Here is a 13820-nt window from a genome sequence, read left to right on the forward strand (position 1 = left end):
GGCAAACACTGAGTCACGGCCACAGGGCTGTGGCCCCCTGCGCCGGGTCTGCAGAGCTCGTGCCAAGCCCCAGGGGAGGATGAAGCTCAGCTCCCGGGACAGAGCTCTGGTTCTCCCCTCCCTCCACAGCAGCCAGAACCACCTGGCTTAGAAGGTTAGCATAGGTCAGCGGTGGAGAGGGGCGACCGTGAGGCACAGAGTCTGGTGTGAATCACAGCGCCAGCATTTGTGAGCTGTGAGACGCAGGCAAGAGACTTATCCTCTATGCGCCTCAATTTCCTCGTCTGTAAAAATAAGGATGGTAACAAGAATTACCTCACAGGATGGTTGAGGATTAAACGATATCACATATTTAAAGCACTAAAAACAAGGTCTAACACATAATAAGCACACAATAAATTTAGTTATTATTTGTTTATTGGTTTGTTGTTTAGATACTGGAATTCTCATCAAATTCTCCCGGGGAGGTGGGGGAAGAGTCCCTTCTAAAACAAGATTTGAGAGCCACTTGTCCGGAGAGGCCTTGGGAGCACTTACAAAGCATTTTAAATGCTTTCGTTTAAAAAGATTAACCAATTAACCAACCCACCAGGAAGAACACGGTTGCCGTGCACAACTGGACACGTGAACTCAGTGCTAAAAGGAATACATAGAATAAGAACAATGTTTACCAAGAACTTAGGATGTATCGGACACTCTTGTCACGTGCCTGACCTCTGTACCCTCACTCTGTCCCCACAGCACACTCAGCAGCAGCTACTACTACCATCATCATGCCCATTTTGCAGAGGAGTGAACTGTGGCCCAGAGCCAGGATTTGCAACCTGGGCGGTACGTCTTCAGAGCCCATGCTTGGGTCCTCAACACTACATACACTGCCCATTTTTGCTTTCAAATAAGATGATAAAAAGAGAAAAAAGGGCCAGCTCTGCTGGCCTGGTGGTCAAGTTCAGCATGTTCTGCTTCAGTGGCCTGGGTTTGGTTCTGGAGCACGGACCTACATCACTCTTCTGCCAGTGGCCATGCTGTTGTGGTGGCTCACATACAAAAAAAAGAGGAAGATTGGCAACAGCTGTTAGCTCAGGGCAACTCTTCCTCAGCAAAAAAAAAAAAAAAGAAAGAAAGAAAGAAAGAAAGAAAAGAGAGAGAGAGAGAAAATAGACATCAAGTGTTTAGAGTCTTCAGCAAAAAGTCAGTTTCCAGGAATGAAGGAAGAGTGTAGATGGCAACTCTTTGCTGGCTGTTAAGCAATGAGTTCTGGGCATGTGTTGTGACATAGTGGTTAACTAACACACAAAAACCTGGGTCCAGCTAACTCTGTCCCTGACAATTCAGTCAGTCAGTCAGTCAGTCAGTCTCAAAGTCCTCAAAGACATCTGGAAAGTCAAGGTGGACACAGGGGAAGCTTGGTTTGGGAAGACATGGGTGAGCAGGACCCGGTCCCTGCCACGGAGGGGCTTCCAGGCCAGTGAGGGAGAACAGACACGTCAACCAATCAGTACAGAGCAGCTGGAAAGCACCCTAGTGGTGCTGCCAGATGTGCCAAGGAGACCAGAGGGAGCAATCCACGCCCTGCGGCTGCCAGGAGGATTTCCCACCATGCCTACTCATCTCCATTTCAACACTTCCAAAGTCATCAAGAACGGGCAGACAGCCATCGTTCAGCCCCCTGGCTCTACCTGTGCTCACTTCCTTCAAGGGACAGGAAGCAGTCAGCCAGGAATTCGATTCCCTCATCGAATCACAGAAGCTTGGGATTTTGGAGTTACATGCAACTCTTCACATTATCAGCCCAACACTCTCATTTAGAAATGTCGAAACTTGGGATCAGAGAGGAAGAAGATAAGCACCTGTTACTGGCAGGTTCCTTACCTCACAGCCTACAGCACCCCTGCCACCACCCTCGGCTTGGTCAGCAGACATCCAGCTCACACCAGCTGTTCTCCAAGCTCCAAGTCTGGGCTCAAGGGTGTAAATGGGGAGAAGTCCCACAGTGTGACCAAGGGGACAGGAAGCAGCAAGCACTTCCAGCCAGGTCCCAACACGTGCGTCAGAACCAGAGCCTCACCTCCATCATCTCAAAGATGCTCTCTGGGTCCAGGCTGCCCTTCCCCACTTTCCTCATGCACGTCACGACTCCCTTACTCGTCACAGACACCAGCAAGCTGGCCAAGGAGCAGGCCTCCTCCTGGAGAGTAGCGTCCACCACGTGCCGATAGCCAATCTGCAAAGTCAGGAAAGCAGAGTGCATGTGTAAGTGACACATCCCAGATCCCCACCCTTGAGAGCCTTCTAAAGGGAACATCTACACCAGCAAAGAACCGGCATTGCCATTAAGATCTTATTTTAAATACTGCTCAGATGGAAAATATTTGAAGCAATGTAAATACGGGGTGTGGGAGGGCGGTTAGAACTATAATTCAGGGACCGTCCAAGTGAGAGGCTACCAAGGGCTTCCAACAGAAGGGCACAGGGAGAAATTCACATGGGAGGACACATGGATGTTCCACGATGACAAAGATGAATCAAGAGGGTCCATGCTAAGGGACATGCTCAAGAATGAGTCAAGTGCAGGCAGCTTTGGTCAGTCCCAACGCTTGACCATACCCAAGGTTCATGAAGTGATTTTAGCGGAATTAAACCTGACCTGTTCAGTCTTATTTTTATATAGGAAATCCTATGTGGAGTCAGCGACAATCTCAGCTAATACAGGCCTCTTTGCACAGCCTTGGGCAGTGCCAGTTACACATCAGCGCTGGCCAGATGTCAGGCTCTGCAGACCTCTGTGCTAATGTGAAAAACACACCTGACATATTAGATACCCAGGACCTCCTCCAACTCCCTCATTTCATAGATGTGGATAGTGGGCCCACAGAGGGGACAGTGTTTGCCTTTCAACCACCCTATCACTACTCAACCAGCCTAGACCCCATAGAGTTGAGGGAATTAAAGGAAATATGCATCCAGGGTGTTTCAGTGAAATGCCTGGTATGTAGAAAGGAGCTTAACAAACTCTGGCTACTACTTCTACGAACCTACTCATGCGCTCCCAGGACTCCATCATATCTTCCAATTAAAAAGAGAAGAAAGAGGGGCCAGCCAGCCCAGTGGTGTAGTGGTTAAGTTCGCATGGTCCACTTTGGCGGCCCGGGGTTCACAGGTTTTGATCCTGGGTGCAGACCTACACACTGCTCATCAAGCCATGCTGTGGCAGCATCCCACATACAAAACAGACAAAGATTGGCACAGATGTGAGATCAGGGACAGTCTTCCTCAAGCAAAAAGGGAAGAGTGGCAACAGATGTTAACTCTGGGCCAACCTTCCTCACCGAAAAAAAAGAAAGAAAAGAAAGAGCTGATCATGCTAGTGGTTTCTAATATAACCAAATTATTGAATTTGGGTTAAAGCTACTTCCATATGGTTTGTGAAACTGTAACTTCTCAACTTATTAAGTAACCTCAATGGGTTGGGATTGAAGCAGACCCACAGGGAAGACCATCAGACATAAGTTCATACCTTGCACAGAGTGACGATACAGGGGACATTCTCCACACTTAGCCGGATGCAGTCATAAGGGTCATCAGACAGTTCAATGTCCTTTGACCCCTCTTCATCCTCCAGAACACGAACTCTTGGTATCCTGGAAGCCAAAGCACAATTAAAATTCCCACTTACTGAGAGGAAGAAAGATAACTTCTTTCTCTTGAGATTGAGAACAGGAGTCAGAATTCCTGTCTCACAAGATAAAGGCATACTATGCCTGTACTCCCTATAATCTCTGTCAAAGTGCACAGGGGGCACTGCAGAGCAGGGGGAAAAGGAGATCTTCTAAACAATGATGTTTGGTCACTCAAATATCCAAAATGAATCTCGATCCCTAACTCACACCATACACAAAATCCATAGCTAATGGACTGCACATGTAAGGTCAAAAATAAAACAATAAAGCCATTAGAAGAAAAACTAAGAATATTTTTATGACCTTGGAGTAGACAAAGATCTCTGGAGCATGACACAAAGTGCATACCATAAAGGGAAAAAACGATAGATTCAATTATATTATAGTTGAAAATACATATATACATGAAGATTATGAACTTCTGTTTGTCAAAAGACATCATTTAGAAACTAAAAGAAAATCCAGAGTGGAGAACATATTTGCAAATATGTGTATGTATGTATACATATATATATATAAACTGACATATTACATAAAGAATTCCTACCAAACAGAAGAGAAAGACAGACAACCCAATAGAAAAATGGGCAAAAGACTTGAACAGGGACTTCATAAAAGCGGCCGTTCATGTAGCCAATAAACACATGGAAAGATGCTCAACTCAAATATTCATCAGAGAATTGCACATTAAAACTACAATGTGATACCAAGACACATTCATCAGAATGGCTAATATAAAAAAGACAACAAATCCAAGAGTTAACAAAGATGTGGGGCAACCCAGAACTCTTACACAGTGCTGGTGGGAGTATCACTTAGTAAAAGCACTTTGCAAAACTATTTTGCAGTATCTACTAAAACTAAACACAGACATACCCTATGACCCAGAACTTTCACCCCTATCCAACAGAAGTGAGTAAATATGTGCACCAAAAGACATGTACAAAAATGTTGATGTCCAGCACTATTTGCAACAGCCCCAAACTGGAAACTATCCAGAATCTCACCAACAACAGAATGGATAAGTAAACTGTGGCATGCTCACACAATGGAACACCATACAGCAAAAAACAAACTATGACTACGGGCCACAATACAGAGGCCTCAAAACTTAATGCTCAGTACACAAGGCAGACACAAAAGAGAAAACATGGTGTGATTCCACTTATATCAAGTACAAAACCAATCTATTGTTTTAGGACAGTGGTTATCCTCAGTGAGTGTAGTGAGTGCACGGGGGTACAGGGTGCAAGGGCTTCTGCTAGGCTGGCAATGTTCTGTTTCTTGGGCTGGGTGCTGCAAATATATTTACCCTTATATTTAACCCTTAAATATATTTAACCCTTAAAGTCAATTCACTCCAGTCTAGGGTGGAGGAGCCAGGAAGGAAGAGGAGGTCCACCCAGCTACTATAATGGAAATAGTGTTGGTGCCTTTCCTTGTTCCTCTAACATAAGCCCCCTCTGATTCAGTCTTGCAGTCCATCCCTACACAAGCCAACACCCAGAGCAGAGGAGTTTCAGCCAGAGAATGTCCACAAGGACAAAGGAGTCCTGCTAGGGTCTGCCCTAGCTAAAGTCTCTATGTCAGGGGCCCCCAGGGTGTAAGTACTAAGTAAAATCCTATTTGAACAAGTCAGGTAACCAGTTTGAATTGTGGCATGTTAAAAGATAAGCGTACACACACACACATCTTCCCAGCCCTTTAGCCACAATATGGTTCGGCAGAAGGGATAGAGAATACCGTCTAGAGGACAACTTCCATCCTTCTAACGGGCCTTGACTGTTCAAAAGGTCTTGTCACATACCAAGGGGACACAATGCCTCACAGAGTTCCCCTCCCTGCTGTCTGCAGGGCCACTCCTGTTCTGGGGATGGACATGGCCATGCCCACGACAGGTGTCCTCCCCAACCTGAGCAGCTGGGTTTCCCCTCCTGCTGTACAGTTTGCCCAACACCTCCCCCGCAGCCCAGCAGCCTCCCTGGTTCTACTCTCTCTTTTTGCCCTGGTGCCCATGGAAACCAGTTGGCAGACGGGGAGTAATTTCTGAGACTTGGGGTACAACAGATGGCAACTTCCCTTCTTCTCCAACAGAGCTGAGGCCCAGGCTGCTGCTGATGGCATCTAGTACTCGAGCCCCCACAGTGGCCACGAGTCCCAGGCCTGCCCCTCGACTAGTCTTAGCCAGGAGTCTAGTGGCACAGCTAGAGGTGGGACTCCACAGCTTTCATTCTCAGTCAATATTCCATCCTGCAATTTATGGCCCGAATTTATTTGTTTGTTTTGTTTTAAATTATGCAGGTAGTCTAAACTTACCATAGAACAACTCTAAACTACAGATAAATGTCAAATTGCCCACAATATGAACACTGGAAAATAATAACAATGACCATTTTGGGATATATATATATACATTTCCAGACATATTAAATATAGGAATTACCAAAAGTAAAATAAAACAAACAAAAAAACAGGATGAGAGGACTGTATTTATTGACTGGTTTTACATATAAACAACCTCCAGATAAGCTGCTATGTAGACTGCAATCCCTTACGTTGGGACATTCAGGTTGTTTCCAATTTCTCACCGTTACAAAGAAGCTGTGATGAACATCCTAGAATAATATCTTTGCTCACTTACCCAATTAATTCCTGAGAATATATCTCTAGAAGTTTCTAATCCTCATTATCTAATACCCCAGGATCCCCCATTACCATAACATAAGCTCTCTCACGGAATGAACACCTCTGCCCACATATTTATTTTCAAATGCTGCAAACTTTTCTCAAAGAACATGGTACAGAGAAGGGGAAAAGGACATACAATCCAACAGTCAGAGGAAATGTCAACTCGAAAAAAGCTTAGTGCCATGTCCCTTGCTGCAAAGCCTGTCTGGGAAGCTGAACCACAGTGGCACAGCCATTTCCTGCTCTTAACGTAACCAAAGAGCAGGCTGCTACCCTGCCTTGAGAACAATCGTGTGTCCAATCAAGGAATATATGAGCACCGCCATGCGCCAGGCACTGTTCATGGGCCTGGGGAGAGAGCAGAGCACCACGCAGGCCGAACCCTTGCCCCCAGGGAGCTCTCTCCAGGAACATATTTGGATAATGGACCTGTAGTTGGTTTCTACTCTTTTTCCGTCTCTGTAATTTTCTAATATTATTCTACAAGATACATGTTTACTTATGAAAATACCAATACAAAAAATAAATACAGAAATATAGGCATATATTTAGTTTTAACTTATGAAATCTCTGTTTTCTGAAGCTTAACATTAAATACCACCTTTTTTTTTTTTGAAGATTGGCACCCGAGCTAAGATCTGTTGCCAATCTTCTTTTTTTCCTTCTCTTTTCTTCTTCTTCTCCTCCCCAAACCCCCAGTACATAGCTGTACACTCTAGTTGTGAGTGCCTCTGGTTGTTCCACCTCAGCATGGCCTGATGAGCAGTGCCATGTCCGTCCCCAGGATCCAAACTGGTGAAACCCTGGGCCGCTAAAGCAAAGCATGCAAACTTAACTACCTGGCCACGGGGCCAGCCCCTAAATACCACCATTTTCAATACTAAAACCTCTTATCTCCACCTCTGAGCTTTCAGTAGAAACATCCTCAGTGTTCCATCATAAGTGTTGGCTCAGGTTCCCCACAGGCCCATGGGGCTATGTCCAGGAAGACTTACCTTGTATTGAAGAGAGCAGCCTTTACAGCAATGGAAATGGCATCAAACAAATTTCCACCACATTCCAGTAGCTAAGGGAGACAGAACGAGGAGAGAAGCAGCAGCAAACATTATTTCTTACTCGAAGGATTATCCCAATTAAAGGATAGTGGTTCCTAAGAAATGCTAACCAAGGGCTTATAATACAAAGATAAGAACGTGTGGCTGCTCTCCTGGCTCACTGACATGCACAGCATGTTCACTCTAATTGCAAGCACTGCCTTATCATGGCTGTGCTTACACAGGCCACGCGTGTGGGGTCACAGTTGGCCCTGGCTGTTGTACCACCACTTGGAGTCCTCAGCTTGTGGTGGATCTCCTCTCACAGGCCCTCCAGCCAGTTGTGCCTGAACTGAAGGAGGAACTGATCACCTTTATTTTGCCCCAAAGTGCTCCCAGTCACACTGCAAACGTTACTCTCATCTTTGCTAACACATGCCCAGCCTCCAAACAAGTAAAAACTGGTGGCCACTGATGCTATAGCTCTACCAGGTTCACATTTATTAATATGGTTACCTGCTGTACGTAATTGCCAATGGACACTTGATGCTCAAACATCTAACACTCCATGTTTTACATTAAGTATGATAAAAACTAACGTCTTCCATACAAGTTTTGCCCATGAGCGAAAGTGTTGACTGCACTTACGTGTGCTCATCCTTCCTGCACGTGGGAAAGGTTAGAGTCCATTATTAAGTGGAAGGCAACACATCCTTCTGTCTTCATCTGAGAGAAGGCTTGGCCTGAGGTTATGGAGTAAAGCCAACTGGGCTGCCCCAAGGAGAAGTCACACATAGAAAGACAAGTCGTGTATTTCCATGTATTTTTGTTTAAAGCCTATCTCCTCCTCATCTGAACTGTGAACTCCTGAGGGCTAGACCCTGTTGGTTTTGTTCATTCCTTTATCCTCAGAGCTCAGCAGAAGTCTACCATGAAGAAGGAGCGTGGTGATTATTTATGGAAGACAGACAGGCCCTAAGCCTAAGCCTTCCAAACTCCACTAAGAGTCAACAATTATACCTGGCTGTCTCATTCACACACTTCATTCATGCCCAGTGCACATCCGTAATTCCCACCTTTAAGCTTTCCACGCAAACCATCTTTCTTGCACCCTTGCATAATTACTGCTTATTAAAATATGATCCCCAGCCTACATTACCACCTGGCTTTGTAACTACCACTCATTTGTCCAGCAACCAGACTAGCTCTTCTCCACTTTGCTTCAGATATAGACTGCCACACAGCAAAGGGCTCCAGCTAGACTCCTGAGTCAGATCATCTGGACTCGACTCCTGCCTTCACCGGTTAGCTGCATGACCCTAGGTGGTACTTAACCTCTCTGTGGCTTGTGGAGGTAAAAATCACACCTATCTCACAGAGTTGCTATAAAGGCTGAATGAATCAGTACTTGCGAAGCCCTTAGAAGTGTGTCTAGCATAAAGTAAGTGTTAGGTAACGTTTTTAAATAAACAGTGACTTGCTCTTTCATTTTCCAATTGTTGTCCTCACAGACTATCTGAAGATGCGTGCTGCACATTCTCCATCTTCACCACTTACAGTGAGGTTTCTATCCCTGGCTGTGCATCCGAATCACCCCGGGAGCTTATTTAAAACGCCAGGTGAGGCCCCAGAATCTCTATTTTACTCCAGTCTCTAGGTGGTCCTGATGACCCGCCAGGGTTGAAGACCACTATTTTACACTCTGCTGTTCCACAGTATCTGCTTTATGAAAATAAACTGCTAGATAAATGCTGATGCTTGGTCTAGCAGTTGTAGGGCCGCCAAGCTGGAGAGGACCCTGGAGTGCACCTCACCCAACCCTTACTAGACAAGTGAGGATACAGAAGCTCTCTCGCTCATGGCACATGGCCTGACTCCCCATGCAGTGCTCCTTCTACTGTCCTGTACCACGTCCAATTGAAGCTGGACACAAACTTTGATTTTCAACATTCTAGCTTATCACCAAGAGATGAAGGCAGAATGCTAAACCTTGAGTATCTGCTGAGGGGCATCCCAAAAGGCAGGTACCAATCAGCCTGCCTTTCCCCACAGTGTGCAAAGGAGGAGCCCACTCCAGGCCTCAGGTCTTCCTGCTCACAATGCACCACACAACAGGGTGACCCGGGAAGCTCCCTGGTCGGGCAATGTGGGTCTGACACGCTGCTCTGTCACTTGCTGACTATGTGTTCTCTGCGCTTCAGTTTCTCCCTCAGTAACGCAAAGCCTATCTATAAGGTGACTGAGGATTAAAGGAGATCATATCCTTAACATTCTTGGCACCTATCAGGTGCTCATAGACCCTACCTTCCTCTCTTGCTGCCAGGAGAAGTCTAGCAAGAATCTTTCTGCTAAACATAGTGGTACAGCCCAGAAGTGGATGTACCAAAGTGGCTGGACTGGGCTGTCTGAATGGGCCCAGATGAGCTGGGAGAAGAGAAGGTGTGAGACATCTGGTGTTAGAGACACGCCAGGACCGTGGTCCTAGAGCAGGCTGCAGCTGTCCACCCTCTCCCGGGAGAAAAGTCCTCCTATAACAGAGGTGGGGAAGGAGCAGAACTGGAGAACGGCAAGACACATTTGGTCACAAACACACCTCCCCATCAAACACACAAATCCTAGAATGGTTCTTTTAGGGGAACAGTGTAACATTCGGTGAGCCTTCTGGGGTTGAGGGGTTTCTTTTCATAAGGCAAACTTCTGAAACATACTGCTAGGAAGCACAGTCTACCAAGTGAAAAATATGTCTCCCCAAAAAAACCCTGCTCTTCCTGGATTTCCCCTCACCGTTCTCAGACACCAGGCTTAGCGCCTCCTGGCACCACATACAGCCAGCTGCTAGGCACTGCACTGACGACTCCACTCTTTCTTTCTTCTGTGCCCAATGCCACAGCCACATGCTCGTACTCATCACCACTCATGACGCCCATTGCAAAACAGCCTTGTGACTGCTCTCCCCAGCAAAGGTCACCTGTACACTGCCAGCACGACAAAGTTCTAACAGATATCCCACTTGGGGTAAAAACCAATGCCATTAAAGAGCAAAGAAGAGTGAAGTTTCTACAAAGTTAAATTCCTACTCTTACAAAATAACCCAATTGAGGACAAAAACAATATTGGAAATAGATGGATCATCTGACTGTAATAGGTTTTAAGTAAATGTATCTATAGTAAAAGTATGAAAACATGGAAGGTTGCCCAGTGAATATTTGTTTGAAAGATGGGCTTTGGCTGAGGACTTCCAGACCAGTTAGTAAAAACAAATCATAGGAGATTCATTTTTTACAATCCCAGGGACAAGACTGGATTTCCACCATCTTGCTTCTAACAGGGACTCAATGTATTCAGTTTATTTTTAGATGTAGGATAAAAGCCTCCTCCCCAGACGAAAGCCTATCTCCCACTTCACAAGCACGAAGCACAGTGCTATCAAGGCCGAAAGCAAACATTCACCTTCATGGGCGAGGAACCCCTCCATAGGCACGAATTCTGTGGAGGACAACAACTGATTTACCTCACTAATAATACAATTTTTAAAAATATTTTTCTAATTCACGAAAAATTTTTCTGAGGATGACAACATTTTAAAAGCTTACTTCTTCTTCCAAAATAAATAAAACCTTAAAAATATTTAAACAAAATATTACAGAAAAAATCCAAACGCGAGCAGTCTTAAAAGGAAAGGTCTTCAGATGACAGGGACACGCTCGCTTACCACACATGCCTGCTCACGAAGGAAGAAGGGTGCTGGTTCTAAGCTGAGATAATGCCCTCATATTCATCAGTTCTGCAAAACCTTCACTGAGACAAGAGGCTTCTTGACTGAATTAAAAGCGCATCAGTCCCCAATCACTTGGCTGGCCTCCTACAAAACCACAAATGGTCACAAATAGTGAGAAAGAACAAAGCAAGATCACTGAAGGACAAATGCAATGCTCCATGACACTGTTTTAGAGGGGAACGGGGAGGACATAATGTTCTCCAGACACAGGATAGAACTTGAGAGCTCATGAAGTGGGGCTGCACCTCCCCAGGCAGCTGTGAAGCCCACCTCTTATTGCTAAGGACTGTAGGCTGCCCGTTCCTCCATCCTCAAAACCAGGACCTGCAAAATTACCTGCTTGATAGGAATCACAATATAGGGTGCATCAAAGTACACAAGTAAGGTACATTGATAAGCTAATCGAAGATGAGTAAAAGCAAATGGACTCACTTCCATTACATTTACCCATTGCATCAGCATTCAGAACAGCCCTAACCTGCTGGACAATCGTATCCACTTTTGACTATGGCTCTTTTGATTAATATCCAACCATTATCAAACTAATTTTAAAATATCTGGAAAGCCCTACCCTGCTTCACGCAGGGTCAACATTTAGAGACAGCCAGGCTGTTCCTCTTCACAAAGTTCACTATCAGTCCCCAAGATCTGCTTTATCTTTCGATTCATTAAAGAATCTGTTTGGTCAATGGCTTAGCCTTGTGTCCTCAATCTGAAGTGGAAGCTGTCATCACTAATCTCAAGGTTCATAAAATTTAATGAAAAGGAATAAAATAGACCCAACAAGAGCCCGTACATGAACAAGCAACTAGCAAAATTAATTATAGCTGTAAGAGAAGTTACTGTCAAGTGCCAAAAACCAGGCAGAGGAGTGTTGGGGAGAGAAAGCACCAGGAAGGCAACGGAGAGCTGGACTAGAAAGACTCTTGCAGGAACAGACTCCAGAGGGCCTCAGGGTCCTCACCTGGGAAATGAGGGACTCTGAGCAGATGGACTGTAGGGTGTTTTCAAGGGAGGATGGCTTAGTGAGGTCAAGAGCAGGCACTGGCATTAAACAGACCTGGCTTTGAGGCCCAATACCACTACTCACAAGCTGAGACCTCTTGGACTACTTACTTTACCTCTCTGTGTCTTAGTCCCCTCATTTATAAATGGGGAAAATAATAGTGACCATTCGAAAAACATTTCTAACGGCTAAAGGAAATGCGGGTAAAGAGCTCACCAACATCCCACATAGAAGAATATGCTGACTTGTCTAAATTCTGCCCATCAACTTGTCTGGCACCATCTAGAGAGCATCTCTTGTCTTTTCCTTCCCTGACAACCTCTGTGGATAATTTTAGATACTAACACGATATGACTGTAACTTTATTTTAGAATGGCATTATATGTATACTATGATACATATGTTATATTTAATAAAAAACATATTTACAAGAGACCAATCTTTTCCCAACTAATCTCACCCTGGAAGTCGAAAGTATCCACCTGAAGAAAAAGCAGTGGGAGGAAAGTAGGCCAACTGGTCTCCAACAAAGGTGTAGTGTGGCCAGCACAGCAACGTGAGACTTACCAGCACGTCCACATAGAGAATCCAGCAGTGCTCCCGAGGACTAATGCAGAGGGACTTCAGGTCCACGCTGCTCTCATTGTTAAATATCCGGTAGAGGGTGTTAGCAATCTCAGTGCCAAGGTCATCACCTCCGCGACCTTCAAATTCAGGGGTAGCATTGGCTGAACTACAAAGAAAGGCAACAGAAAAGCTGGGTGAGGCTTTTCAAATGCAAAGAGCAAAGAAATAAGGCTTTATTCCAGTTTCCCTGTGGAATGTTGGAAGAGCCAGCACCATAAGGAAAGTCACTGAAATGAGGAAAGGATGGCATGTGCCACTTTTTCAGCCTCCAGACACATGCAATGAACCACACTGGCACTGTGCCCTGGATTTGTCAGCGTGTGTGAAGGGAGGCCCCCTGACTTCTAACAGAAGCCATCTTTATCCAAAGAGAAACAAGACAGCAATGGTAAAGTGAGCCTTGCCCAGTAATAATTAACTCTCTTATCTTGAGAGTACAATAAATACTCTTCTCTGGCAGGCCTGGGAAGCCGGGAGGCCTAAAGAATCAAGTAGTCTGGCTTTCAGAGGGCATACATTATATACACCATCTCTAGTCTCCACAGCCTTAGACTGCACTATGATACTCTCAAAAACAACCCACGATGTAAGCACATAACCTTCTTGGAATGATTGAGAAGATATGTATCATAGCATGCCAGAGTTATGTCATAAACTTTAGATTATCACTGTACTAAAAAGCAAGAAAATGAAATGAGAGAAAGACTGCTGGCTGATTAAATATTACATTATCCCTTTTACTCGATTTGCCATTTTTCAAGAGAAAAACGTTTCCATTTTGGCCTCTTGAATCTTATGCCCAATTACCTCAACAAAGAATGAATAGCCATCAACATTTGCCACTCTAAGCACTACTCAAAACTGTTCAAGAGGAAATTTCTGTGGGTTTGGCTTAACAAAAACAAATGCTTTGTACATCTGTGAGATAACTAAACATTCTAGCAATCATTTTACTGTAATGAGTAAGGTCCAGAAGGGTTAAGAAACCAGTTGTTTCAGTACAGTCT

The 13820-nt window shown here is 44.9% G+C and overlaps 1 protein-coding gene across 1 annotated transcript in view; it reads right to left on the minus strand.

Moving 5' to 3' along the window:
* The window catches only part of EXOSC7 (exosome component 7), a 32265-nt gene that overhangs the window by 1532 nt on the left and 16913 nt on the right, over nt 1-13820 (minus strand). The window contains exons 4-7 of the mRNA XM_046665553.1: nt 12754-12919; nt 7364-7434; nt 3518-3641; nt 2069-2224 (exon numbers count right to left, since the gene is read on the minus strand). Coding sequence (XP_046521509.1) covers nt 2069-2224; nt 3518-3641; nt 7364-7434; nt 12754-12919 — 517 coding nt within the window. The remainder of the gene's footprint in view (nt 1-2068; nt 2225-3517; nt 3642-7363; nt 7435-12753; nt 12920-13820) is intronic.

This window comes from Equus quagga, chromosome 1 (assembly GCF_021613505.1).
Source record: "Equus quagga isolate Etosha38 chromosome 1, UCLA_HA_Equagga_1.0, whole genome shotgun sequence".
NCBI classification, from domain to species: Eukaryota; Metazoa; Chordata; class Mammalia; order Perissodactyla; family Equidae; genus Equus; species Equus quagga.